Raw genomic sequence first — 26,994 nt, 5'->3', positions numbered from 1 at the left:
GAAGACTTCAGGAGCCAGATAGCTAAATTCAGTTGATTTGGGTCTGTATGTCTGATGTCTCCATGGTTCTGCGTTAGCAGGGATGGTGTGAGGCGTAACTTTTGGTGTGGAACTAGAGAGAGTTCTAGCAGTCTGGTGAACCACGGCTGGCGTGCCCATGTGGGAGCTACCAGTATTAATTTAAGAGACTGTTGTATGAGCTTGCGTACTACTAATGGTATTAGTGGTAGTGGCGGAAAAGCGTACGCAAATCTGCCTGACCAGTTCTTCCATATCGCATTGCCCTTGGACAGCGGGTGTGGAAACCTGGCAGCGTTGGTTGGGCATTTTGCGTTTTTTTGTGTGGCGAACATATCTATGTCTGGATGACCCCACTTGTGGAAAAACGGTTGAAGAACTTGCGCATGTAGTTCCCCCCGTGAATTTGTTATGTCTGCCGACTCAACAGATCTGCTATCTGATTGTGAACTCCCTGAAGGTGTTGTGCTAGCAGATATATATTTTGTGGAATGGCCCATCTCCAAATGTTCTGTGAAAGCTAGGACAGTTGCAGAGAGTGTGTCCCCCCCTGTTTTTGTATGTAATACATAGTTGTCATATTGTCCGTCCGGATTAAGACAGCTTTGTTTTGTACTTGTACCTGGAATGTTTTGAGTGCTAAGAATATTGCTAGCAGCTCTAGATGGTTGATATGGAGCAATCTTTGTTGAGTGGTCCATTGTCCTTGTGTCGTATGATGTAGGAGATGGGCTCCCCATCCTGAGAGAGATGCGCCTGCTGTGAGTATTATTTGTGGAACAGGTTCGAGGAACGGCCGCCCCTTTGTCAAATTTTTGGTGTACCACCACTGCAGAGAGCGATGTGTGCGCTGTCTACCAACACCAGGTATGTTAGTTGCCCTTGAGCCTGGTTCCACTGTCATGCTAGACATTCCTGTAACGGACACATCTGCAGTCTTGCATATGGTACAATAAAAATGCAATACGTCATCATGCCTATTAGTCTCATGAACAATCTGGCTTGGAGAGAGTGTTGATGTTGGAAGACTGTGACTAAGGTGTGAATGCTTTGTATCCTTGCTAGACTGGGATACGCTAGAGCTATAGACGTGTTTATTGTAGCCCCAAGATACTGATGTATATGAGAGGGATGCAGGAGCGACTTGGTGTAGTTGATTATGAACCCTAAGTCGTGCAATGTTTGAATTGTCTGATGTGTGTGTTGGACACACTGAGTGAATGACTTGGCTTTTATGAGCCAATCGTCTAGATAAGGTAAGACCTGTATTTGTTGTCTCCTGAGATGTGCTGCTACTACTGCAAGGCACTTTGTAAACACTCTTGGTGCTGCTGTCACTCCGAATTGAAGGACTTTGAACTGATAATGTTGTCCTTTCAGTACAAACCTTAGATACTTCCTGGGAGCAGGATGTATAGGAATGTGAAAGTAGGCGTCCTTTAGATCTAGTGTTGTAAGGAAATCGCCTTGTTGCAGGAGTGGGAGCACTTGTTGTAAAGTGATCATATGAAAATAATCTGATTGTATGTAATGAGTGAGGGCATTGATGTTGAGAATTGGTCTTAGTGTCCCGTCCTTCTTGGGTATTAGAAAATATAGCGAGTAAACACCTGTTCCTTGCTGTTGTAAAGGAACTATTTCTATTGCGTTCTTTTGAAGAAGCGACAGAACTTCTTGCTCGAGCAGAGCAAGGTGTTCTGCAGACATTGGACACTGCCTGGGTGGTATGTGTGATGGGGTTACTATACGTTCGAGGCAGTTGCCATACTTGAAAATTTGTCTTACCCACTTGTCTGTTTTGATGGAATTCCAGACAGGTAGGAATTGTGTTAATCTGCCCCCCACAGGAGTGTAATGCTGTCGGGGAAGCAGAGGGAAGTCACTGTTTTGTAGTGGAAGAGGTTTGATTATTGTTGTTACCCCGACCTCTTCCTTTGTTGTTGTTTCCTCCATATCCTCCTATAAAATATCCCTTGTTAGAGGATGTTTGTGTGTTAGATTTGAAGGATGTTGTATTGTCTGGAGCCTCCTCTGTAGAAGGAGCGCCGAAAGGAACTTTTAGTTTGTGTGGACTGCAAAGCTCCCATAGATTTGGCAATGTCTGTATCCTTCTTCATCTTTTCAAGTGCTGTGTCTACCTCTGGTCCAAACAGTTGATTTTGATTAAATGGTTGATTTAAAATGGTAGTTTGCACTACCGATTTAAATCCTGAAATTCGTAGCCACGCATGTCTTCTAAGTAAGACACTAGTATTTACAGCTCTAGATGCAGTGTCTACCACATCTAGTGCGCACTTGATGGAGGCATTAGAGATTTGCTTGCCTTCTTGTATAAGGTTGTTTGCCTGGTCCTTCTATTGGTCAGGTAGATGTTTTAGTAGTTTCTCTAATTGATCGTAATGAGCTCTATCATATCTTGAAAGGAATGCTTGTGTGTTAGCTATACGCCATATGTTGGTAGCTTGCGCAGCTATTCTTTTGCCTGAAGCATCTATTACTTTAGATTCTTTGTCAGGTGGGGGTGCCTAACCTGACGTTTGTGAGTTTGCCCGTTTCCTAGTATTTTACACAACTAGTGAATCTAATGGTAGTTGTCCTTTGATGTAGGCTGGATCTGCAGGTGCAGGCCTATATTTTGTCTCAATTCTAAGGTTCAGGATCCTAGTACGTACAGGGTCTTTAAATATTTCTGGAGCATGTCTGATGACCCCTTTAATCATGGGAAGACAGTGAACAGTCCTTTGTGATTGTTCAAATGTGTCTAACAGAAAATCTTCCTCTGCCTCATCAGAATGCATAATGACTCCATGATAAATGGCAGCTCTGTTCATCTGGTGACCAAAACCAATGTTATCTTCTGGGTGAGAAGGTTTTGATGGATATGACTGTGGGTCAGGGATATCTGGCACATCCTGTAGGGTTTGGGTACTCCCAATCTGTATCATCTACAGGGTATTTTGAGGTGAGTGTGAAGACAGAAGAGGAGAATGTGGAGGAGAAATCTGTGATGAATTGTTAAGAGGAACAAGTGATGAAGGAGAAGGAAGTATAGGAGAAGAAGGGTGCATAGGAGATGTGGCAGAGTCCTTCTTGGCAAGTACTACAGGTGTGGGTGTTGTATCTGCTTTCCTCTTCTTGTGTGGTGTAGTGGATACATGACCTGTCTTTGGGTCACTGTAGATCTTCTTTTGCAGAGGATCTGGTTGGAAAAGGTCTTACCCTTGTAGAACCTTTGTCGGCGCCGATTTTTTCGGTTCCGGACGAGGTTGCTGTCTGTCTTTAGCCTTAGGGAGGTGTTACAATGTCCTTTGGAGTAGTTTTCTGCAACGAAGGTGTTGTTCTCGGTGTTGTAGGCTGTTTCGATGCCTTGGGCGCATCGGAATCAGGCCTTGTCGGTTTTTGGTACCAAAGACGATGGCTTCGGAGTAGAAGCTGGTCTCATCGGCTTCGAGGCGTCGTACGCTGGCTTCATACCTTTGTCTTTAGAAGTCGAGGGTTTCGGAGCCGAGACTTCTTTCGGTTTCGGTGCCGAGGGAGATTGTGGGATCGGCACGTGCCGCTTGCTCGGTACAGCGCTACCGGAAGGCTTAATTACTTTCTTCGGAGCCGGGCTCGATGGCGGGGCATTCTACTAGGTTTTTCGGTCGCGACTAGGCCTGGAGTGTTGACCTTTGCCTTCGATCTGGGTGCTGTATGTGGTGCAGGGGCAGTAGTACTCATGTGCTGACCCGATGGTATGGAGTCATCTGAGTCGCCAGCCTCTGATACTCTTTGGAGATCATCGGAATCTTCTTCCAGAACGAGCGGAACCTCCTCATCGAAGATATCCACCGGTTCCGGAGCTGATCTCTGCATGTCGTGTCGACAGGCCCTCCGATCCCGGATGGTTTTCTTGGATCGAAAGGACGTGCAGGCTGTTCAGCTGGATTCGTCGTGTTCTGGCGATAAGCACAGGTTGCAGACCTTGTGGTGGTCACTGTGTGGAAACTTTGCTCCACACTCGGGGCATCTCTTGAATGGCGACCTTTCCATGAGGTTTAGGGCTCACGGCGTGGATAGGCCCGCTTGATCTTCAGCACTTAGAGCAGTAGTGGTAGCGGCGGAAAGGCGTCCAGGAGGAGGCATTTCAACTCGCAATGAAAAGCGTTGCCAAGCGAGAGCCGCTTATGTAACTCCAACGTGCAGAATAGAGGACATTGCACTTTCTCGCCGGTGGCAAACAGATCTAGCCAAGGTTCTCCCCACCTCTGAAAAAGACCTTACACCACCTCAGACTGAAGAGTCCATTCGTCATCTACCAGGCACCAAAGGCTCAGTTTCCCCGTCCTGACGTTCAGGGAACCTGCCAGGTGCTGAACCACCAAGGAAATGCCCTTATGTTCCAGCCATGTCCTGAGGAGAAGAGTCTATTGACATAGGGTCCAAGACCCCACCACGCCCTGTTTGTTACAGTACCACAATTACGGTGGTGTTGTTTGTGAACACCTGCACCACCTTGCCTTTGAGAGAGGGAAGAAATGCTCTGAGTGTCAGGCGGATTGCCCGGTGCTCCAACAGGTTGATATGGAGTTCGGACTCAGCGGAGACCAGACTCCTCTAATTTCCACCTCTTCCAGATAGTCTCCCCAACCCAGGAGTGACGTATAAGTTGCCAAGGGATTGCTCTATTAATACCAAGGTGCTCTCTTAGGGGTAGTGAGGGGAGGTTGAGCAGCCTTAGGCTCATCAGAGAGGAGTGTTAGACAACTGGCATACACAGACACAGTCAATAAAATGGCACACACGACTCAATAAGGAGATCTGTGCCAATTTATAAAAATAGCATTTATAAAATATTTAGCACCAAGATCAAAAACAGTTAAGAACGTTTTGAGATAGAAAAGTTTCTAGTCTTAAAAAAGTGACAGTGCAATTTCTTAAGCTGTAATGTTATCCAACGGAGGAAAGACAAATGAGGTACTTCACAGCAACGTATGGGACCAATCTCCTGGACTTAAAGTAGGTATGGGGCAAGGTCCAAGGCGGACCAAGGTCACCTTGGGCAACACTGGGGCAGACAGGGGCAAGGGTGCAAAGCGCCGTCAGGTGCCCCGTGTAAGTCACTGGGAATCGGTATGGTCACAAGGTCTCTGCAGGTAGGGACTGGGAGGCAAGTCGGGCTGTAACCACAAAGGGGCTCAGGTCTCAAGATGCTTAGGGAGACGGGGGACACCTTTGGTCCTCTTCTTCATGAGCCAGGGTGGCGGGGTGCAGAGGTGTTCCGAGGCATCGGGTCTTTGTCACCCGAGACACTCGCGGTAGAGGAGGCCTGCAAAAAGAGGTATCAGGAAATACACAGTAAGCAAATCCAAAGTGGACATAGTTTCTGGAGGGTCTGGGGACCACGCTGGCACCGTTGGCCCACTTTGACTCCGGCTATGCAGCTCGAGTGCAGTAGTGCTTTCCCTTGTCAGGTTTTGGCGCTTTGGAGTCCTCATAGGTTTTTTGGGGTGCCTGCAGTGTGCAGGGAAGCAGCTTCGCTATTCCAAAGGAGTTACTGGGTCTTTGGAGGAATGCTGGCAGTCCTCCCAGGCTTTTGGAGGTACAGCAGCTTTAGGAAGAGTCGACTTTAGCACAATAGTCGATGACAGCAGGCAGGGTTGGTGCGAAGTCCATAGCTGCTCCTTTTCCAGCTCTTTAGGGTCCATTTTCTTTCAAGTCAGCAGGATCTAATTTCCTGGTGCCCGGGGCTCCCATATATGCAAGATTTAGGGGGTTTAGGGGAGTGTAGAGTAGTAGCAAATGGGCTACTTCTCTCTGGGGTCGCTACTCCCACTATATGACCACTTCCTGTGGGAAGTGGGCATTACCCTGTCCGAGAGTTCCTAATTCTGTCATCACCAACATAGCCAACTTCTGATATTCGTGTCCAGATCAGGTTAGCCCACTTAAGGGATGGAAGTAGCCTGAGGGCCAACATGTCTCTCAGACTACTAATTTTCCCGCCAGTCCAGGTCCCAAATTGGCCCTGGCCTGGGGTTTGGCATCCCCTCACTGCTGAAGGAAGCCAGATTTGCATATCATAGGTGCCCTCCGGGTGCAAGTATTAATAAATCCATCACTAGAATCAGTGTGGGTTTATTTATACAACTTATTACCTACCAAACATATTTGGTTTCAATGAAGCCATCATGGAGCTGTGGCAATAGTTTTAGACCACTGCCCAGCACTTGTACTTAAAATGGCTTCCCTGGTCATTTGTACTGACTGTAATTGAACGGTCTAGCAGAGGGGCACATTTTCTCATTCAAATATGTCCTCCCATGTAGTATAATGCACTCTGCCTTAGAGCTGTAAGGCCGGCTATAGGGGTGACATACCTATACCGCATGCAGTGTCTATGGGCAAGACACACAGGGCAGTGCGCAATGTCATGTTTTCACTTTTGTCTGCACCAAGACACACAGCTTGAAGTGGCAGTCAGCATGAGTTTGGTGAGGGATCCCTGTGAGTGGCACAATACATGCTGCCGCCCTTAGGGAGCCTCTTTAGTCTCATCGCCCTAGGTACCCTGGGTACCATTTACTAGGAACTTACATGGAGTGCTAAAGGTACTGCCAATTGGGAAAATAATAGTAGTCTAGGGAAAAAGATCTGGCACTGGGGACCTGGTTAGCAGGAACCCAGTGCACATTCCTATCAACATTACATCAAATCCAAGGCAAACGGTGGGAGTGACCATGTCAAAAAGGGGTACTTTTCTGCACAAAGTGGAAAGGACTTCTGGGCACACCACAACTCATGGGGTAAAAGTTACCAGAGCCAGCCACATCCGTTTTGGACATTTTCAAAACGGAGTCAGTTTTTGACAAAACTACATTTGGATTTTGAAGGCTCAGGAATGTGGGGAGTGTACTACGGTAATCTTAGTGTCCTCCTAAACCCAATACAAAAATCCTGTTTAAGTTAGCTACTACAGTAACATAAACCCAGAGGTGGACTAGTAGGACAAAAACAGAATTGTTCAGCAACCAGAGTAACTGTCTTAGCATCCTGTTCGCTGCCGTTTCAAGCATGCCTCAAGAGTTACATGTGAACCCAGCAGACCAGTCAAGCAGGATGCTGGAACTCAGGCAGGATTTTACCGTGTAGTGTCAAAAAAGATTCCCACAACCCCAATGGAGTGCAATTAGGGATATTCAGGACTTTCATGAAGGGGCCGTTTTATTCTCCTTAATAATACAATGCATCAGTTCTGTAATGGATACATCTCGCCTCAGAATCAATAGAGGTGGCTGAAGGTTGGGTAATATGAGAAATGTAAAAACTCTTCACGAGCCCAAATCTCATGATTCAGGAGAGGAGTTGGCCTAACGGCTAGGGCGGTTGACTTCGAATCTGGAGAATTGGGTTCGAGTCTCGGCAACGACGCTGTACATCCAGTGATTCTGGGCAAATTACTTTGTCTCCCCGTCCGTGCCTAAAAAAAAATAATGACTGTATCCTCATGTAATGCAACTGGTGCTATGTAAAGCACCCGGATACCCGATTCGGTTCAAGTTCGCGCTATATCAAACTGTAAAATTACAAATTAAAAAATGAATAAATAAATCAAAAAAACAAAGGCGGAAGCCATTAATAGAAACAACATTTTGTAGTAAGTAGCTCCAGTGAACCCTGGAGTGGTGTTTTGTGGTGGGTGAGTTAGGTGTTTCATGGGCAGAGACAATTAGGCTTGGCCAAGTCACTGAAGACCAAAGTCTTCAGTGACTTTCAGAGAGTCCATTGTTGGGGGCAGAAACTGTGGCTGGCTAAAGGGCCAGTTGCTGCTGTGGTGTTCTGAGGGATTGGTGTCCCTACAACGCAGGCTATTACAACGCCTGCTGTTACAACGCGATTTTTACATCGCATACCACTACAACGCATAGTGCTTTTAGGCGCTGGATAGTGAATTATTTAATTTACTATTCCAACTCCAGTCCCCGTGGATAGTAGGGAAGGTGTTGGATAGTAAATTAAATATATTCCCTATCCTAGAGCGCCCCCCAGCGCAATGCGTTGTAATGGTTTGCGTTGTAATGGTTGCGATGTAATGGTAGTGCGTTGTAATAAATGCGTTGTAAGTGATGTTCCCCGTTCTGAGTGGGTGCCGTGGCCGATGCCTATAGAACCACAGGTCATAATTGAAATGTTCTCATGGAAGGGTAATCAACAGTCAGGGCACTGAGAAACGTGGACTGGTCAGGTGAAGCCGGAGAACATTAACAGGCATATCTCAGCTAAGAAGATCTTTCTAGTTAAAAATAAGGCAACCGTCTCTACTAGTGGTTCAGGTATGGAACAAAGTCACCCTTCTCAAAGTATTGTAGGTAAAGAAGCAGCTTATTGACTGGCATATGTTGTTTTGTTCCTAGATGGCTAGGCTGGCAAAGCCTAATGACTCCTGGGCAGTCTTAGTCTAAGATGCCACACCCAGGGCCTTCCAGGTCGGGCTCTCTTTCAAAGAATCAGCAAACTTCTACCTGGCATACAAAAGTTCCACTACTCTGGGCGCTGATGCACTGACTCCTTAGCATTAAGTCTAAGTGAACTAAGTATTGGCAGAAAAGCCCAGTATCTCACAATGTTTTAGTTATTATGGAAGCAAGGAATCAACCAACCAGACAACCTGCTGCTTATAAAAGTTCAATATCTCCTCCAATCCCGAAAGAGTACTTTCTCGTTGATGGTGCCAGTGCCAGACTTTGCAAGCTTGCAGGGAATACTGATGCTGGTTTAGGATGGCTCAGATGGCTGCACAATGAACACTTCCAATCAGCTATTTAACGGGGTTGTGTTGCTAATGAACAGTACAAGGAGGTTGGCTTTCCTGTGGCAGGACTGTCTGCCTACCACAACCCCTCGAACTACTCTACTTGGAAGAAATGGAAAGGGAGGTCTAGAGTCTGGACATCAAATGTGCAAATGAGCGAACCCCACCTCCTGCTCTCTTAATTCTAGGGACGGCAAGAAGGGAGAGGTTGTTGGAAAGTCCCCCTTTTTGTACTGTTGCCCCCCACTTTTTGCATAGTGTTGATGTGCTGAGAATGTGCCCTGGGATCCTGCCAACCAGGTACCCAGGGCCTATTTTCTTTCCCTAAACTGTACAAAACCCAATTGGCACTCTTTGGCCACATGCCGGTCCCTTGTAAAAGATACCTTAGGCACTGTGGCCAGGGAAGACCTTTAAGGGCTGCAGCACTTACTGTGCCACCCGTAGAGCCCCTGTACCATTACACAGATGCACTGCCATTGCAGGGTGAGTGTTTTGGTGCAGAGCAAAGTGAAGAGTCGACATGGCACACATCCATCTGTGCCATGCCCACAACCCACTGTTCTGGCATAGGTGAGTCACTCCTCTAGCTGGGTGCCATACCAGTGGTGAGGGTACTGGTGAATGACCCAGTACCTCTACAGTATCTAAACCCATTCTTAGATATTGGTAGTGTAGTACTGCCATTAAGAGTATATGCTCTGAGAGTTTGTCATTACGAACTCCACATCACCAGAATGGTATTACTGAAAACTTGAAAGTTTAGTATCAAACTTCTCAGCTCATTAAACCCACACTGATGCTAGTGTGGGATTTAATGAAAAAAATACTTCTAGGCCATCTCAGAGAAGCCCCCTGAAAAAAGAACTAACTCTAGTGTCCTGGCTGAGTGTCTGTTCGCCAGCAGCCACAACCTGACATGTTTCTGGACCCCCTGGGTCGAGAGCCTGCGGCTCTCTGGGAACTGAAACAACACACATTGTGTCAAGACTCCTACCCTCGGATGGGCTGGGTCCACGAAGGGAAAGCTTCAAAGGCGTGCTGCCTTTTTGAGCTACCCCAGCCATTTGCTGCACACAGCAACTGGCCCCCACCTTTCTGATCCCCCACTTTGGGTGGGAATATCAACGGGAAATCCAAGTTGGGAGGAGAGGTGTGCCCAACTTTGCCAACCCAACCCCTCAGGTGGGGAGGCGAGGTGAATTACAACTCATAGTCCCCGTGTTCTTGCAGATCGGGGGACCCAGCCAACCAGAGTGAGGCTTATGCCCCCCTGCCACTGGAGGGTGGCATGATAGTGGGTGTACCCACCCCAAGGAAGGAACACATTGGTTCTGACCTGTACCTACCTAAAATACCCCTAAATTTAGTATTTAGGGGCAGCCCTGAATTTTGCCTCCTCAGACAAGAAGAAACAAGAATAAGAAAGTCCGAAGAGGTGTGCTGAAGAAGAGGAAGATGTCAACTGACTTGGCCACAGCCCTACCAGCCCGTCAGCGAAATACTGATGTGTCCTGCAGTCCCCAAGAACCTGGAGGACCTGCCCTGCCTTCCCAAATAAGACTTTGTCTCCAGTGAGCACCGGGCTTGCTCACCCACAGACTCTGGCTCAGGCCAAATCCACCAGTCTGCACCACTCCGCACCCGCACCCACGGCCCGAGTTAAAGTGGCCCAACACCACAAGGAGAACTTTCTGGCAATCTTGACCTGGGATTTGGTGGTCCCCGACCTGCCTCAAACCAACACCTGCAGCCCCTTTCTGGAGGATCCCACTGACCGCGACCGGAGCCGGTAAGAGGAACCAGACGGCAAAAGACACCCCTGCACCCGACGTCCCATGGCCTTGGGTGGCCCAACCGACGGTGTCCAGTCATCCCTAGCCATCCCAACTTACCGCTCTAACTGGTGGTCGCCTCCCGAAGATCTTTGTCCCCAAACCTGCAGTGTTGTTTTTTGCAACTGGAGAATCCAAATTTGAAGCCAATATGGCACTATATGCCAAAACAACACCCTGTACCCGGCCGCCCCTGTGCCGCTGTGGGTGCACCTTGTTGGCTAAATCGGACCCCCCTTTGCTCTGAGCCTAACACCAGGAGCTTTGCTCCCACAACCTTGGGTTCTGCTCATGAGCAGCCACGACTGAAGGCCTCCTATCCCCCGTTGGATAACATTGGGCCTCAGCACTCGGCACTTGGCCACCCTAGTGCCGCTGAGGGTGCTTTGAGAGTGCATCCTCAACCCTGGGGGAACCCAGGTTCTAACCCCAGAATACCAATTCCAAAACCTAAGTACTTTCCGATAAAACCGTTTTCTCCCATAGGACTGCATGGAGTGCTTTTCTTTGAAAAATCTTCCAAGTGTGGAGTTGGTTTGATGAACTAAATAGCAACAACCTTACAGGTAGGAAGGAGCTCAGTGTCACCAGCCTAGAATAAGTATGAGGGTACAGCATCTCTAAATAGTCTAAAGTGGGTTTCTCAACTGGGGAGAACAAGGTCATACGGCACATGTAATAAGTAGAAAATTTCAATGCATACTGACAAAGATAAATATAATATGCAAAAAGACAATGCTTTATTTAAACAAAAAAATCTAATTGATATACAAGGTACAACATAAGAAAAGAAGAGCTCTGTTAGTGTTTAGATCGGGGGTTTCCAAGAACAGTACCTATGAACATGTGTGTATATACAAAAAAAACAAATAATCAAAAAAACATACAACAGTGAATGAACACACCTTCCCCCGTCAGAAAAGATGACCCACAAAGCTATTAAAACAACTCTCATCCGAGCATAGTCTAGACCAGGGGTCTCCAACCGGTCGATCGCGAGCTACCGGTAGCTCGCCGACCTTCCAGGAGTAGCTCGCGCCGTCATTTCTTTATTTTGTATCTCTCCAAGCTCTGGCATCCATTTATTATCCTTTCCTTCTCTTTCGGCCTTTTGTGAGGGCTTGCCCGCCCTCACCCAACCCAGCAGCTCAGATTGGCTGAAACAGAGCTTAGCTGGAGCGGGCGGGCAGAAGAACATGACGTTCTTCCTGTACTCCGGAACAAGCAGGAACCGCGCCCCCTGCCATTTCCAGGCTGGCTCCGCAGCTTTACAGCCTGCAAGACATGTGCGCAGATAATCAGGACGGAGTTGCCTAATAGCTGTAATGCAGGTGGCGGAAGCACTATTGATGTACTTCCCCTTTCGAGAAGCACAGCAGCTGCCTTTTGATCCTGCGTGGAGCGGAGCACAGAAGCAGATTCGTAAGCAAGCCCCAGTATGTTGACAGTAAATACTGAGCATTATCAATTAGGTCTCAACATCAATGCTCAACCATAAGCATATAATTTACACTCCAGTGTTGTGCTTCGTTTGTATGAATCTGTGTGCTCCATATATTATGTCCTGCGATATGTTGACAATATTTTCTGGGTTATTACTTCATTAGTTGGAGCGGTCGGGTGTTCGGTGATTTAACTACTATACCTATAGTTTATTATTGCTTACTGGCAGTGTTTCTGTTTTTGGATTTAGGGTTCAATCTCAGAGATTGATGTGACCTTGTGCTCTTTTAAGCTAAATATGGTATTTTAGCACAGTTTGGCCTCTGGGGAAAGTCGTATTTCCCATTTCTATGGTTTTCTTTAGTGTTAGTCACCCAGGAAGAAAGTAAGCCTTGATTCTTTAAGTGTTGGGAAGTGCAAGTCATTGGCAGCAGGTGCGTGTGTTTTTTTGTTACTTTTTAAATTCTGTATTCGACATCTACTTTTTAGTGTCTCGCAAGTGTTGAGTTTCACAAATAGTTGCACATCTCTTTATTCCAAGAGTCCCCTGGGTGTACACAGCTTTTGGTCTTATGTGACCCAGAGGGTGAAAAGGGGGAATTTCGGGACCTTCGTAATACACACGGACACTAACCTGTTACGCCATCTGACCTGATGCTGGGTGGAAAAATGGCAGTTATAGTACCTAAAGGCCTAGTACAAATTCTGTATGTGACTCATGGAACTTGCATTGGTGTCTCTGCCAATGTACTGAATGCTAAAATGATGTGATTATTATAGCTTAATTAACGTTATTTTGCGATACTTAAACAAGATTAAACTTTCACAGGAGGGCTCATTCACCGCTTTTCCAAATAAATACTTTCTGCATTTACCTTTCCAGTCATAGCACACATTCATCAGGTATTTGTCCTATTAGTTCGGGACTCCTTAATACAGATTAGTGAAGGAGGTGCATTGATCTCCGATGTATATTCAGGAAACTGTGATCTGCAGATAGGGAGATGCCCTGAGATAACCTATTCAACTATTATACAGTGGCGATAGCTGGTAACCTGTGGGTTACATCTGTAGCTCTGCAGCACGTGCACTAAACCCCCTGAGCTTTTACACTGGGTTTGAACCTGCAACCTTAAGGTTGCATGCCTATCTCTGCAGCAGGCGCATTAACACATACACATTTCTGCAGCAGGTACATTAATCCACTTAGTTTGCTGCTATGGAAGCATAACATGACCAGCTTGCATGCATTGCCATTTTAAAAGAAATTAAGCACATAAAGAAACTAGGGTTGCCACCTTTCCAAATACCGGATATTTATTGTTTTAATAGTCTGCATAGGCCCGGACATGAAGGAAAATCATATGTATTAATTTGTAGCATAATTTTTCTCCCTTTGTTTATTTGATAACGAAAAAAAGAGAGGAATTTTGTTGTAGCATTTTCATAGTTCTTACTAACCCAATGTATGTCACTGAAGTACTTACCTAGATGGAGAGCAAGCTATGGCATGTGTAGGGTGGAAGTGTTTTCTTAGGTTTGTGAACCTGTGTGGGAAGCGTTTCCATGTCTTGACTAATAAACACCAAGGTGTGGTTAACATGTAATGGGATGCAGCGCGGTGGATGATGAGGTGCGTGACAGCCTTAAAGTCAATGACACTGGCCGTGGAGCGGGCTCTCTGAAAATTTGCGAGTTGCTTAGCCTTTAGTAGCTCACTCCAATTTTCGCTGATCAGAAGTAGCTCTCACTACAGAAAAGGTTGGAGACCAGGGGTCTAGACCATCAAACACACTAGAAATCCATTCATACTAAAAACTCTCTCTCGCAATCCTGAAACATTAATAAACTGCAAATGTACAAAAACTGAATTACTTACCTTTTCCTAGGAAATGTCCCAGTTTGATATCTAGGCTTATCACAATGAGTAGAAAAAGTAACTTAAAAAGTAATCTCAAATATAACACACAAAGTAATCTCAAAAGTAACTAAAGTAATTTTGGCTGTTGACTTACTGGTAAACAAACCACTTGCATCTAATTACATATCAATTGTTTTCAACTGCATTATACCTGCAAAGTATTATTTCACTTACCTTCACCAGGCCTGGCTTGGTTCAAGAACTAAATTACAACTAAATAATATTTTTATATAAATAAATTGGTCTGAGTTGAGTCTTTGAGTGTGTGACATTTCTTGCCTGAGTGTGTACAATAAATGCTTCACAAAACCCTCTGATAAAGTCCAAATGCTCGCCCACACTACCAGAAATAGAGAGTACGGTATTATTTACTTTTACATCTGCCTATGTTTGTTGATCCACTGAACTCTGTGCACGCTATACCTTACTTTGGTATAGGATATACAGAGTCATCTTCCTACAGAGGTTGTTCGGTATCAACTCTCTAGGGACAGTAGACGGGGAAATGAGAAGAGGCATGTGTGTGATTTATCTTGTAAGCAGTGCATAACGCTTTAAATTCTATCCTTTTGTTTAGGAGTACCCAATGGAGTTTGACAAGTGCCGAGCATGCTGATTGAATTTAAGGTAAACCCAGCAGTACCTAAGCCGCGGCATTTTACATGACTTACAGATTTTTAGTGGCATATGCCTAAATAAAGAGAGCTGGCGTAATGTTAAACACAGGCTGACTATTAGAGAGGAGAATCTTGTGCAGTCCATTCAAGAGTCTAATGAACTCATACATCTAGAAATACATATGAAACTTCATCACAAAGAGGCTGTAGGCAGACACCCCTCCCCCCCCAGCAAAATGGGTAGGTTAGAATATCTTTCAAAATCCAGGCAGAGGATGTTCATTCTGACTACATTCACTCCATCCCCATTTGCTTTAACACGACACAAAGCAGTCCCATTTCAACCAGTATTCTGCATGCCAAAGTAAAACAAACAGTCAACTGTTAAAATCTAGGCGTGTTTTGTCAATTAATTCTAGGAAATTCATTCTTAAAAATGGCATTTCAAGCACTAGTCATCTCTAGACTGCAATATGGTTGTTCCACCCTTACGGGATTACCCAAGATCTCCTTAGCACCTCTAAAAGCGTGCCTCAACGTGTCTGCCAGACTACTCACAGGTACCAGGAAATTCGACCACATCTCCCCACACATGAAAGCGCTGAACTGACTCCCTCTAGAGGCCAGAATTCAGCTTAAACTGGCATGCATTACACACAAGGCTCTATACACAAACTCCCCTGCTTATCTGGCACAGAAACTAGTGGTATCTCGAGGAAGCAGGAACTCCCGGTCCGCTAGAAACCTCTTACTCCAACCTGCCTTCTTTCAGAAAAAAAGAACCTACAATAGGGCGTTCACAGGAGCAGCACCAAGAATTTGGAAATCTCTCCCACCCGCCATCAGAAGAATCCCTTCTCTAGCATGCTTCAAAAAAGAGGCCAAACCCTTCCTCATGGGTAAATTCCTCGTATAAGGCCTGCCCTTATCACCACACTGTACCTGACAAAGCTAAAACTATAGCTTTTCCCAGATCACCAATACTCCACGCCGAGAATATATGGGACCTTTGTTGTTACTGACTTATAACGGTGATTATAACCTACACGTGTATCCCCTTCTTCCCTATGTTCTCAGCACAGCGGCCCCTCACCATTCTTTTTGTTAATTTTGTATATTTCTGCACTTTAAACCTTTAGTTTGTTCAACACTGTATACCGTGTAAAGCGCTCTGATACCCTTACGGGTCTAGTTCGCGCTCTATATAACACAAAAATAAATAAATAAATAGGAGTGCAGAGTTTAATGTTGAGTAAGACAAACAAAGTGCAAGACATAATGAACTAACAAAATAAGCGAAAAGCAAAAATCTCAATACAATATTTGCCCGTTTATGTACCCTCCAATATCAAGGGATTTCAAATCAGAATTAAGATACAGACCAATAAACAAACAGAAGGAAAAACTGTGCTGTTTCACCGCCACAGACTTTGTGCACTTTGAGGCTATAGGATGTTGCCTAAACAATGATACATTTGGCACTCATTCATGATGGACGTACCTGCTTGGCACTGTGGTCTGGGAGTTTAGGCTTTAGCTCCAGCCTGCTCTCTAGCTCCCGCATGAGCTGGTACACAGATCCATTCATACGAACATCTGAGATGGAAGAACAATCTGGAGCATGGAGCTCGCCGAACGAGACTACCGGCTTGGACATGGAAGAGGGTAATCTAGAAATGACAAATGACTGCGATTGGACAAGGCCGGCTGCTGAGCATATAAGCAGATATTCAATTGGTTACTTTACAAACCCTAAAACAGCCAGGCCTGAAAATAAGAGGGCTAAGAACAGATTTCTTGATGACATGCTTAGTTTAATGCAAATATATTAGAATGGATTATTTTAAATGATAAACTTAATTCACAAGAGCCAAATAATATCAGTTTAAAATCTAAAACTATGAGATGTCTGACCATGTAAACATTACAAAATGGAGAGCAGGCATACAAGTTGATCCTTTATAGCAAACTCACAACAAAATGAATAGTTCTATGTAGTAAAATAGGTGCTCAATAATTAAATGTTTATACCTTAAAGGGGTAAAAGTCTCACTAAGACCTGCTAGGATTTAAATACAGTGGGGGATTTAATAGGTAAAGATGGCAAATATAAGACAAACAGCGGTGGTCAGCAAGTGTTAAAAAGTAATCTACAATGTACATCACAGTGGCATTTTAAAATCACTCTGAAATCAATAGGACACTACTCAAAATTACACAACCATAGAAAGCTTATGAGAAACTGCCTCTGGTCAAAGCAACAACATGTAGCCGGGATGCTCAGATCTACAAGTAACTCTTACGAAGTGAAACACAGTTATCAACGTTTAAGAGTGTCAGCCCACAAATTTTATGAGACTATACAATTTATGATTTTGGGACAGTTGCATTAGCCTGGCATTCTACAATTCCAGAACATGTTCACTTCGTTTAGGAAGACATTGTGGTCCACAGTCAATCAAAAGCCGAAGTGAACTGTAGGAGAATCACAACATAAGTCAGTCTAGGACATTGAATTTGAATTTGAATTTAAAAACATTTATTCAGCGCACTTTTACCCAGCGGTTTCATGGCGCTATGTGTAATGCAGTGGCCGTCAGCAGCTGGGAGAGGTTTAGGCAGTGTAGGCTAGCGCAAATAGGAAGGTTTTAAGGTCCTTCCGGAACTGTGGGTAAGAGAGAAATGTTCGAAGGGCAACAGGAAGGGAGTTCCAGAAAGCTGGAGCAAGGACAGCAAACTTTGCTCCGCCCGCCCTCTGTTTTTTAAACCGGGGAGTGGCTAGAAGGGCCATGTGAGAGGAGCGAAGCTCTCTGCCTGGAAGATAAGGCTTGATAGCAGAGCATATGAACTCGGGGGCGGTGCCCGACCTTGCCTGGAAAGTAAGGCAGCCAAGTTTGAAGAGGGCGCGCTCTTTCACCGGCAGCCAGTGCAGTGCTTTAAGCAATGGAGTGGCCCGATGGTATTTAGGCAGGCCATAAATCAGGCGAGCGGCCTGGTTCTGCACCAGCTGCAGGCGGTGGATCGCATAGGCAGGGGCCCCATTATAGATTATGTTGCCATAATCAATGCGGGATAGTACCATGGCCAGCACAATGATTTTTAAAGCAGAAGGGGAAAAGAAACGAGAAACTTTCCTGATTATTCTAAGGGAAAAAAAACAAGAGGAAACCACTGAACCAACTTGTGAATGGACAGAGAGTTGTGGGTTTAAAAAAATGGGACATTATTTTTCAATATTCAGACAGGGCTGCTCTTGAACAATTTTTTATAACAGTGATTCGTAACCTGGGGTCCGCGATGCCTACTCGGGTGTCCACAAGTGTTTTACAAAATTAAATAATATTACAATTAATACAAATTAAGAAAGTATAAAAAAATAAAGATGGAAAATTGAAAATGTGAAAACTTTTCATATATTGGATTGTGAATTAAACAAAACAATTCAATATTTGAGCATTTGTTTGGTGTATACTTATTTTTGTAATGTTTTGAATCTCAAATCATAGAAATCGATTAGGCCGAGGGGTCCCCAGCTTTCAATCATGGCTTAGTGGGGGTCTCCGGATTCAAGTAATGAGTCAGTGGGGGTCCACAAAAGGGAAAAGGTTAAAAATCTCTGAGTTAAAAGATAACTATGTCACAGTTGAGCAGGAAATGGATAAGTTACTATTGTTTCAAAAACCCTTACAATGTAAGGGAGACCAAAAGACAACCCTAAAATGGTTTAAGTTATAGGAGAGAATCTAGTAATTTTGCTTATTGAAGGTTTTATGGGGTAAAGTACCAAGCCAGTAAGTTCTGCACGAATAAGCATTGTGAATGATGTTGTGATGCTACACTTGCTTGGGGAGGAAGGTTTAACGCTGTGCAAGAAATATGATCATAAAATGACCAGTAAAAAACTATTATTAAAGGGTTTAAGGATGACTTCGAATTTAAGTAATGAGGCAAAGCAATTTGCTACATTAGATAGGCAAAAAGCTATTACACAACAGACAGACTTGAAAAGTAGCAGTCAGCCACAGTACTGTTTCTAGTCAGAAAATTGCACTCCAAACATTGACATACATATATTTTAGGTGTGTCCAGTCTACAATGTGATGCTATGAGATAGACTCCAAAAAGGTAAGTTATTACAGTGTTACTAAAGGTAAACAAGTTATTCAGAAGCACATTAAAAACAAGAGAGGTTTTAGAATATGGATAACTCCACTCTGAAAGCCTGATGAGCAGTAACGGCCACCAGGCTTCAAGGCACCTCGACAAACAAGAGGAAAACCTTCCCTAGGCAGACAGCAAAAGAATATCCATGGGGCCAGTTGCTCTTTCCTGGGCTGCAAGTACTAGCTTTCATCAGCAGTCAGAACATCAAATTAAGGTTCAGAGTAGAGACAATATAGTGATTAAAGTGTCTTTAGGAGTCAGAATGCCACGGAATAGTGAATTCGCTTTGCAATATTCGCTGAGTGTGAGAAAATGCCCTCTTTCTGCATAGTATGCCCCCACTTTTTCCTGAATTGCTGATGTTCTTTGGCTGAGTGTGCCCTGGGCTCCTGCTAATCAGGTACCCAGGGCCTACGTTCCTTCACTAAAATTGCATTGAAGACAAAACCCAATTGGCATCTCTGACCACAGGTCAGCCCCTGGTAAATGTACCACAGGTACCCAGCACACTGTGACCAGAGAAGGCCTCCAAGGGCTGCAGCACTTATTGTACCACCCTTAGAGGTCCGGTACCCTGACACTCACACACTGCCTTTGCAGGCTGCGTGTCTTGGTGCAGAACAAAATGAACAGTCAACATGGCACACATCCCTGTGTGCCATACCCACAAACCACTGCCCTGGCATAGATCAGTCATCTCTCTAGCAGGGTGCACTATGCCAGTGGTGGGGGTACAGGCGCATGAGCCCTGTACCCCTAGAGTGCCCAAGTCCATTCCTGGGCATTGTAAGTGCAGTGCTGCCATTAAGAGAATATGGTGCTGGGAGTTTGTCATTACGAACTGCACAGCACCACAATGGCTACAAAGAACAATTAGAAGTTTGGTATCAAACTACTCAGCACATTAAACCCACACTAATGCCTGTGTGGGATGTAATGTGAAAAGCACAACAGATGGTATCTTAGAGATGCTCCCTGAAACTTAACCGACTTCTAGTGACCCGACTGCTTAGACGGTCACCAAAGGACATGTTTCTGGACCCCTGGACCGAGAGCTTGCTGCTCTCTGGGGCCTGAAACAATGCACATCCTTGGACTAGGTGCCACCTCTTCTGGAATTTGGATGTGGCTGTAAGCTTACCAGATGGGCAGGGTTCACGAAGGGGAGGATTCAAAGGCATGCCCCACCTTGGTGAGCCTCCCCAGACCATTTGCAGCTTTGAGCAACTGGTCCCCACTGGTGCTACCCCTCACTTTGGGCCGGAGAGTAGGCAGGAAAAACAAGTGAGGGAAAAAGGAGTGCCCACCTCTGCCAACTCCACCCCTCAGGTGGGGGGAGGCGAGGTGAAGCAGAACTCTGAGTCCCCGCCATCTTAAGGATGGGGGGAACCAACCAAGGGACAGGCTCCTGCCCCCCTCCCACTGGAGGGTGGCACGATACGGGGTGTACCCACTCCAAGGAAGGGACCCATTGGTTCCTGCCCTTTACCTACTTGTAACGCCCCTAAATCTAGTATTTAGGGGCACCCTGAACCTTGCTTCCTTAGATCCAGAAATGACAAGAAGAAAAGAAGAAGTAGCACCGTACAGCCGTGCAGCCAGCTAACAAGAGGAAGATGACTACTGACTTGGCCCGGCAGGCCTGTCTCCCCTCAAACCTGCTCCTGCGTAATCCCAGTGTGTCCTGCAGCTAGCAACCTCAAAAACCCCAGAAGGCCTGCCTGCCTTCACTTCCAAAGACTGCTTCTCCTGTGAACACTATATTTGTTCAACTGCAACCTCTGGCAGAAGCCGGAGACCGCAAATCCAGACAACTCTGCACCCGCCAAACCCGGGCCGAGCTGGAGTGGATAAACTCAACAATGTCATCACCCCGCGATCCTGACCTGCCTCAAGGATCCAGCCGACGCCTGCAGCCTAAATCCAGAAGGCCCCCCTAACCGCGACCAGGGGCTAGTAAGAAAATCCGTCCTCAAAAGGCACCCCTGCACCCAATGCCCCACAGCCTTGTGTGCTCAAACCAACAGTGCCTAATCAACCCTTAACTTCCCAAATTACCTCACGAAGTGGTGGTCGCACCCATAAGTCCTTTGACTCCCTGCCTGCAGTGTTTTTGCAAACCGGAGGTTCTCCATTGAAAACAGGGCACCCGATGTCGAAACAGCACTGTGCACCCAGCTGTACTAGTGCCAATGAGGGTGCACCTTTTGTGCTACTTTGTTTCCCTATTTGCCCAGACCTAAACCCTAGGAGCTTTACTCCCACAACCCAGTGGCTTGCTTGCCAGAAGCCACCAACAGGAGGCCCCCTACCCCCATTGGATATCATTGTGCCTCAACACTCTGCACCGGGCTGCCCTAGTGCTGTTGAGGGTGTAATAAGAGTGCATCACTGACCCTGGGGGAGCCCCGAGTTTTACCCTAGAACCTTAACTCCCACAGACAATAACTTACCTGTGAACCGATAACCTGTTTTTCCTCCATAGGATAACATTGACAATTTTCTTCCAAAAAGATTCAAAGTGTGGAGTTTTGAAATATAAAATATTGCTTAAAAATAGCACAGATGACCAAAACGTATTTACTTACCTGTTTGCAGGAAATGTCCCAGTGCTGAATCTAGGTATCCATCACTGAGTTAGAAAAGTAACGTAAAAAGTAACTTACCTGTAATTTACTTAAAAAGCCTATTCATTTTAATGTACTGTATTTGCATAGTATTGCACCTTTCTGCATCACCTGCAAATCAAACAAAATACAATTCCTATTGCATTTTCAAACTGTTCTACAATCAACGCCTTATTGCTGTAAAGTATTTAATGCTTACCTGTGCCAGGCTTGCTTGGTTCCAAAATAAAACAGTATATTTGTTATACAAAAACAATTGGCCTAGAGTTCAGCTCTTGAGTGTGTGAACTCATTTGCTGACTGAGTGTGTACAACAAATGCTTAACACTGTCCTCTGATACTGCCTTACTGCTTGATCACTACCACAAATAGAGAGTAAGGTTATATGTAACTTTAACCTCTGCCTACCTCTGGGGTCACTTGGACTCTATACACACTATACCTCATTTTGGTGTAGTATATACAGAGCCAGTTTCCTACACTGAGCCACATGCTATGGCTAAATCTGAAACTCCAGAGGTTCCATGACACTCCAGTGTTAGTAGAGGACCACAATTCTCGCAAAACTAAACTTTTTGACTTGAATTCTTCAGGAACCTCTGGCATTGTGGATGTTCTGGTAGAAGGTTCAAAGGCACCAGTGGTTTGGTTTTACTCTCAGCACAATCTGTGTCAAGCAGAGTTTAAGTCTCACTCCTAACAATCTGATTGTGGCAGACATATCGAGATGACACCTTTGACACAGGTGGGAATGCACTACATTATACAGTTTCCTATAAAGGCCACAGAGTGCCCCAAGCAAGCCTCTCACCCAACCACTGATTCTGCTCTATAACGTAGTCCATCACCTCCGCCATCAGATTCCCAAAGTCACACTGGCAAAATACAAGTACCTTCTCGGTGATGGTCACCTATGCCTTAGATCGGTTATCTTGGTCATGAACCTGGCTGGATCTCCCTTAGAGGTAGGTGAGGCAACAAATTAACTGAAAGTGCAGAGTCATGGGTCTGGTGTGGCTCTCAGAGCCCATGCACGAATTAAACCATGGCAAAGTTTGCCAATTCAAGTAAAAATTTGATAAAGTCTCTTCAAAATGCATAGAGACCTTCAATAATAAGCTTTCTGGTGGATACTCTAGCCACAGATTCCGCAGTTTAGAATACTCCCCAGGTGGCAAAAATGCTCTACTGCACTTAAAGGTGGCGCCGTGAGGATAGGCATTCACTACACGCTGGCCCGGAAGTTATAGAGCAGAGCCATGTTGAAGCACAATCCCTCTGCACCGACTTCAGTTTCTTTTATTCTGTGCCTTCCGATGTGAAGTGGCACTGAACACCCAATTTTGTCTGCTTTCCGACAACTCATGAAAATCAAACAAATCCAGTGTGCTAAGGAACAATGCCCCCTCTTAGGGCATAAGGTTTAAAGCCATGCAACGATTTAAGAAAACATATCTCGGTGACCGACCCCCACAAGGTGCGTGCTTGGGCTCGGGAGAGAGCTTGAACTTGTGTGGCAAAGTGTGCTCACATGCACCTGAAGGTGACTCGGGACCAAGAGGCAAAGCTGTACGTTGCTGAAAACGAGAAGTAATTGCGGGCCTCGCATAGGTCCCAATCTTTCTCCAAGTCGAGGGTGCACACTCACTGTTGCTCTGGCAGTAGGCAATTATGCGTTCTGGCACCTGGGGAGTATTCTAATGTGAGGAACTGCACCTAGACGTGTCCATCAGAAACTGTATATATTTATTTATATATTCGAAAGTCTTTCATCTGTTGTACATCAGAATTTAACACTACACTGGGAGGCACTTATTAAGTTTTTGTTTTTAAACAAGAACATAGCAACATTCATGAATCACGCCTTGAGGAAAATGACATTTGTGAACTAATGCACTAAGAAACAAGTCCGCTGTCATCTACACCCTAAATGTAGCCTAGATTCTTATTACACAGGAAACAACATTACAAGTGTAGGAAAGTTCCCCTTTTTTGGGCTCGTGCCCTGCGTTGCACCGCACAGCAGTGCCCGCGCAGCGCGAGTCCTTGAGTAGGTGAAAAACGGGGTTTGGAAGCTGCCCTAGGAATCGCACACGCTTGTGTGTGTGCTTTTCCTTTTGTGGGCAGCTATTGGCCTTTGCGTGCGTCTGTTAATGAAAGACTGCTCGCAATAGGCCACAGGCGGGCGCATTGCTCCGCCCATGGCCTACTGGTGTCTACTATGCGCTTGGTGCGCGTAATAGACACCAATAGGCCATGGCTCGAAGTGGCTCGTGCGCACCACTCGCTGGCTTTTTCTTTTTTCCAATTGGAAGTGAAAGCGAATGCTTTCCCTGCCGCTTGTTTTTCTTTCGGAGGTAGACTTCATATTCGGGAGCTGTCGGGTGATAAGGTGTGCATTCTGTTGGTTTTATAGCATACAGCGTGTTGCGCAACTTTATTTCAGGCCCCATCCAGTCTGTTGTTCAGACTGAGACCTGGCACCAGATTGTGCAGTATGCACATCCCACTCTGTCTCATGGGTGTCACTATAAAGCTGGGCTGGTGCCGCTGAAAGAATATGTGTGCAGAGACAGGAGGGCGTGAAATGGCACTGATCTTGCCTGACCGTCCTCTCTCCCCCGACTTACTTTCATAGGCAAAGGCTCATTGGCAGTTTCTCAAACTCTATCACTGTCTCCTAATGGAGAGCGTGGCTCCTTGTGGGGAGAGACATTCCACTTCGCAGAGGGGCCTCGTCTTCTGCCCTGCTGGCGGGATGCCACCTGTCGAGGGCGCCAGTTGCGCAGTGGCAGACATCTATTCTGAGGCCACTGCTGGCACAACGGCTTCAGAGAAAAAGAAGCCAGTTATGCACTTGTGTATTTCCTGAGGTCAGGAGGTCGTGAATGTCACCTCCGTGTGGAGCGAAGAGGCAGCCTGACGGACCTCGCGGATGAAAGTGCAAGCTGTCAGTCAGGCTCCGAGAGGGCGGGGCACAACATTAGGCAGCAGCACGAATACTTCATGGCCAGGACAAGAGGGGCATAAACTGAGGGGATACCGGTAAACCAGCTGTGTGCACTGAAGGTGCCAGGCTCCTCTGTGCACAGGGCTGTTGAATGTATTACAGATTGTAGGGCGACAGACGCACAGGCTTTTCGCTGCCCTGGGCGGTCAGTGCTAGCAGCGGGTACAGTGTGTAAGGGCTGGCAGCGTTTCACATGAGAGCCCTATGAGCCACAGGTAGTGTTAGTAATCTATGCATCCTTCAGACCAGTTGTGACTGTGATAGCACTGCACATATGGCGTGTGTGCAGGTCTGGAGCGCCAGTGATAACTATGCTGTTCAGGAAGTGCGGTGTTAACTAAGCTGTGCGTGCCTGGTCAGGGTGACAGTGTTAACTGTGGGCTATACAGGCCCGCAGGACCTTGTAGTGTTAAGTGTCTCAATAAAATGGAATCCAACTAGCTGAGGGTACATCACTTCCCGTCTCGATAAAATGGAATCTATAAAGCTGTGATAATGCTTCTGGCCTTAACACCTTGGACTCCAATGAAATGAGCATTGACAACTAATGTTTTCTCTCTCGAAAGGAAGGCGTTTTCAAAAGTACTGAAGTGATATCACTTCTGGTCTCAGTATAAGGAACTATAAGGAGACAAGTAATGCAGTGCAGTCACATCAATATATTGGACTCAAAAAAGCGATGTTTCAAGTCCCATTACTCCCCGTCTTAACAAAATGCACTCGAAAAAGTGATACACTTACAGTCTCAATTAAATGCCTTAACTCTGAAATATGAGCACAGATTGACACCAGTTCAGGTCTCAACAAACCCCACTATTTTACCTGACCAGTGGACTTGCAGGTGGATTTTTCTTTTTGCTTACCAAAGTCAAAACAGGCCACCTATTTTGTTGTGGGGAAACTGCTAGTGTACTCTTGTGCAGGAGGTGCTCTCGACCACCTCCAGTGCTGTCTATTTCCCTTCCGGGCACGTCATAACTGTACCAGTCTGTCGCACCCCCTCCCTCTCTCCCCTGGCAGCTGCTTTCTATTTCTGCCCTGCCTGCTGCCTTTCCCACTTAGGTCTCATCTATCTCACCCATGAGCGCCGTGTACGCATCCCCACCCCCCACATCAAGCTCCCCTCCTCAATTATGCCCATCAACCCACCATTCCTCACAGCTGTGCGCTGGCTGCCCCTCACATGACCCCCACCCCTCTCCACCTCCTTCCTTGTGTGGTCTCCCTGTTGCTGTTCTCTCTTTTTCCCTGCCTCCCCTTCAGTTCTCAAGTATTTGCAATGCAATACGTGTTGCATTACTAAAAGTTTGAGTTATTGGCGTTCTAATTAATGCAACGTAATTAGCTCAAACTTTAAGTAATGCGAGACCTATTGCATTGAAAATGCATGTTAACATGGTCACCCCCACTGTTAAATGATGTGATTTCTACTGGAAGTGCACCTGGTTCCTGCTAATGCACAAGTTACTTCCCTTCGGAAACGATATATCTGTACGAAACATTAGTAGTGATAGATTCCTTACCTTAGAATTACCCCCAGGCGTCAGACTGGATGCGGAAAGTTTTTTCGTCAGAGGTACCCCTGCACATCGGTAGGCGTTTTCATTCGGCTCTGCGTACGTCATTGGCGTTGGGATGACATCGTTGGAGCTACTTAGACGCGCACTGACGTCAGTTCTGTACATGACTTTCCTCGCTAAGAACGCAGAGCCATGCAAGAAACTGACCACTGGTGTCATGAAACTAGGGCCCTGAAAGGGATAACCTTAACCCTAGAAATCGGTACGCAGAACGGGGAGGATGGGTGAGGCGGTAAGGAATCCATCACCACTAATGTTGCTTACAGATATATTGTTACCGAAGGTAAGTAACTTGTGCATCTGAAAAACACGTAGGGATAGATTCCTTACCTCAGAATAGATACCCCAGTAATACCAACCCCGGTGGTGGGTTCGAGAACCTAGATCACACCAGAAAGTCCTGTAGAACAGAATGGCCAAAGAAGCCGTCTCTCCGGACTCCGGAGGTCCACGTAGCTGCCTGACAGATGTCATGCAATGGAACGCCTCGCCCCTAGGCAGTAGTGGCTGCCGTCCCCCTGGTAGAGTGGGCGCGCAACCCCACAGAGGCTTCTTTTTAGCCAAGGAGTAACAAGCCTTTATGCACAGAACGACCCACCGAGAGATGGTCCGCTTGTGCGCAGCCCGACCTTTCTTGGCGCCCACGTAGCCAACAAAGAGCTGGTCATCCACCCGGAACTGTTGTGTGTGGTCCAGATAGAAAGAGCGCACACTTTGGGTCCAGACGGTGGAGCCTGTCTTCCTTTTTTGAGGGATGCGGAAAGAAGGTGGGCAAAGTGATGGTCTGCCCGATGTGAATGGCAGTAACAAACTTTGACAGAAAAGAAGGACGTGTATTAGAACAACTTTGTCTGGATGGACAAAAAAAAGATGGCTTAGAAGAGAGAGTCTGGAGCTCACTCAGCCTTCTTGCAGAGGTGATGCAACCAGGAAAGCAGTCTTTAGAGTGAGAAGACGAAGAGGGCAATTGTGAAGTGGCTCAAAGGGA

At 46.0% G+C, this 26,994-nt stretch overlaps 1 protein-coding gene across 1 annotated transcript in view; it reads right to left on the bottom strand.

Moving 5' to 3' along the window:
- Window positions 1-26,994, bottom strand: part of TTC17 (tetratricopeptide repeat domain 17) — a 575,315-nt gene that overhangs the window by 221,174 nt on the left and 327,147 nt on the right. The window contains exon 13 of the mRNA XM_086959610.1: window positions 16,127-16,295. Coding sequence (XP_086815736.1) covers window positions 16,127-16,295 — 169 coding nt within the window. The remainder of the gene's footprint in view (window positions 1-16,126; window positions 16,296-26,994) is intronic.

This window comes from Lissotriton vulgaris, chromosome 2_2 (assembly GCF_964263255.1).
Source record: "Lissotriton vulgaris chromosome 2_2, aLisVul1.2, whole genome shotgun sequence".
NCBI classification, from domain to species: domain Eukaryota; kingdom Metazoa; phylum Chordata; class Amphibia; order Caudata; family Salamandridae; genus Lissotriton; species Lissotriton vulgaris.
This window is presented reverse-complemented; position numbering and strand designations above follow the sequence as displayed.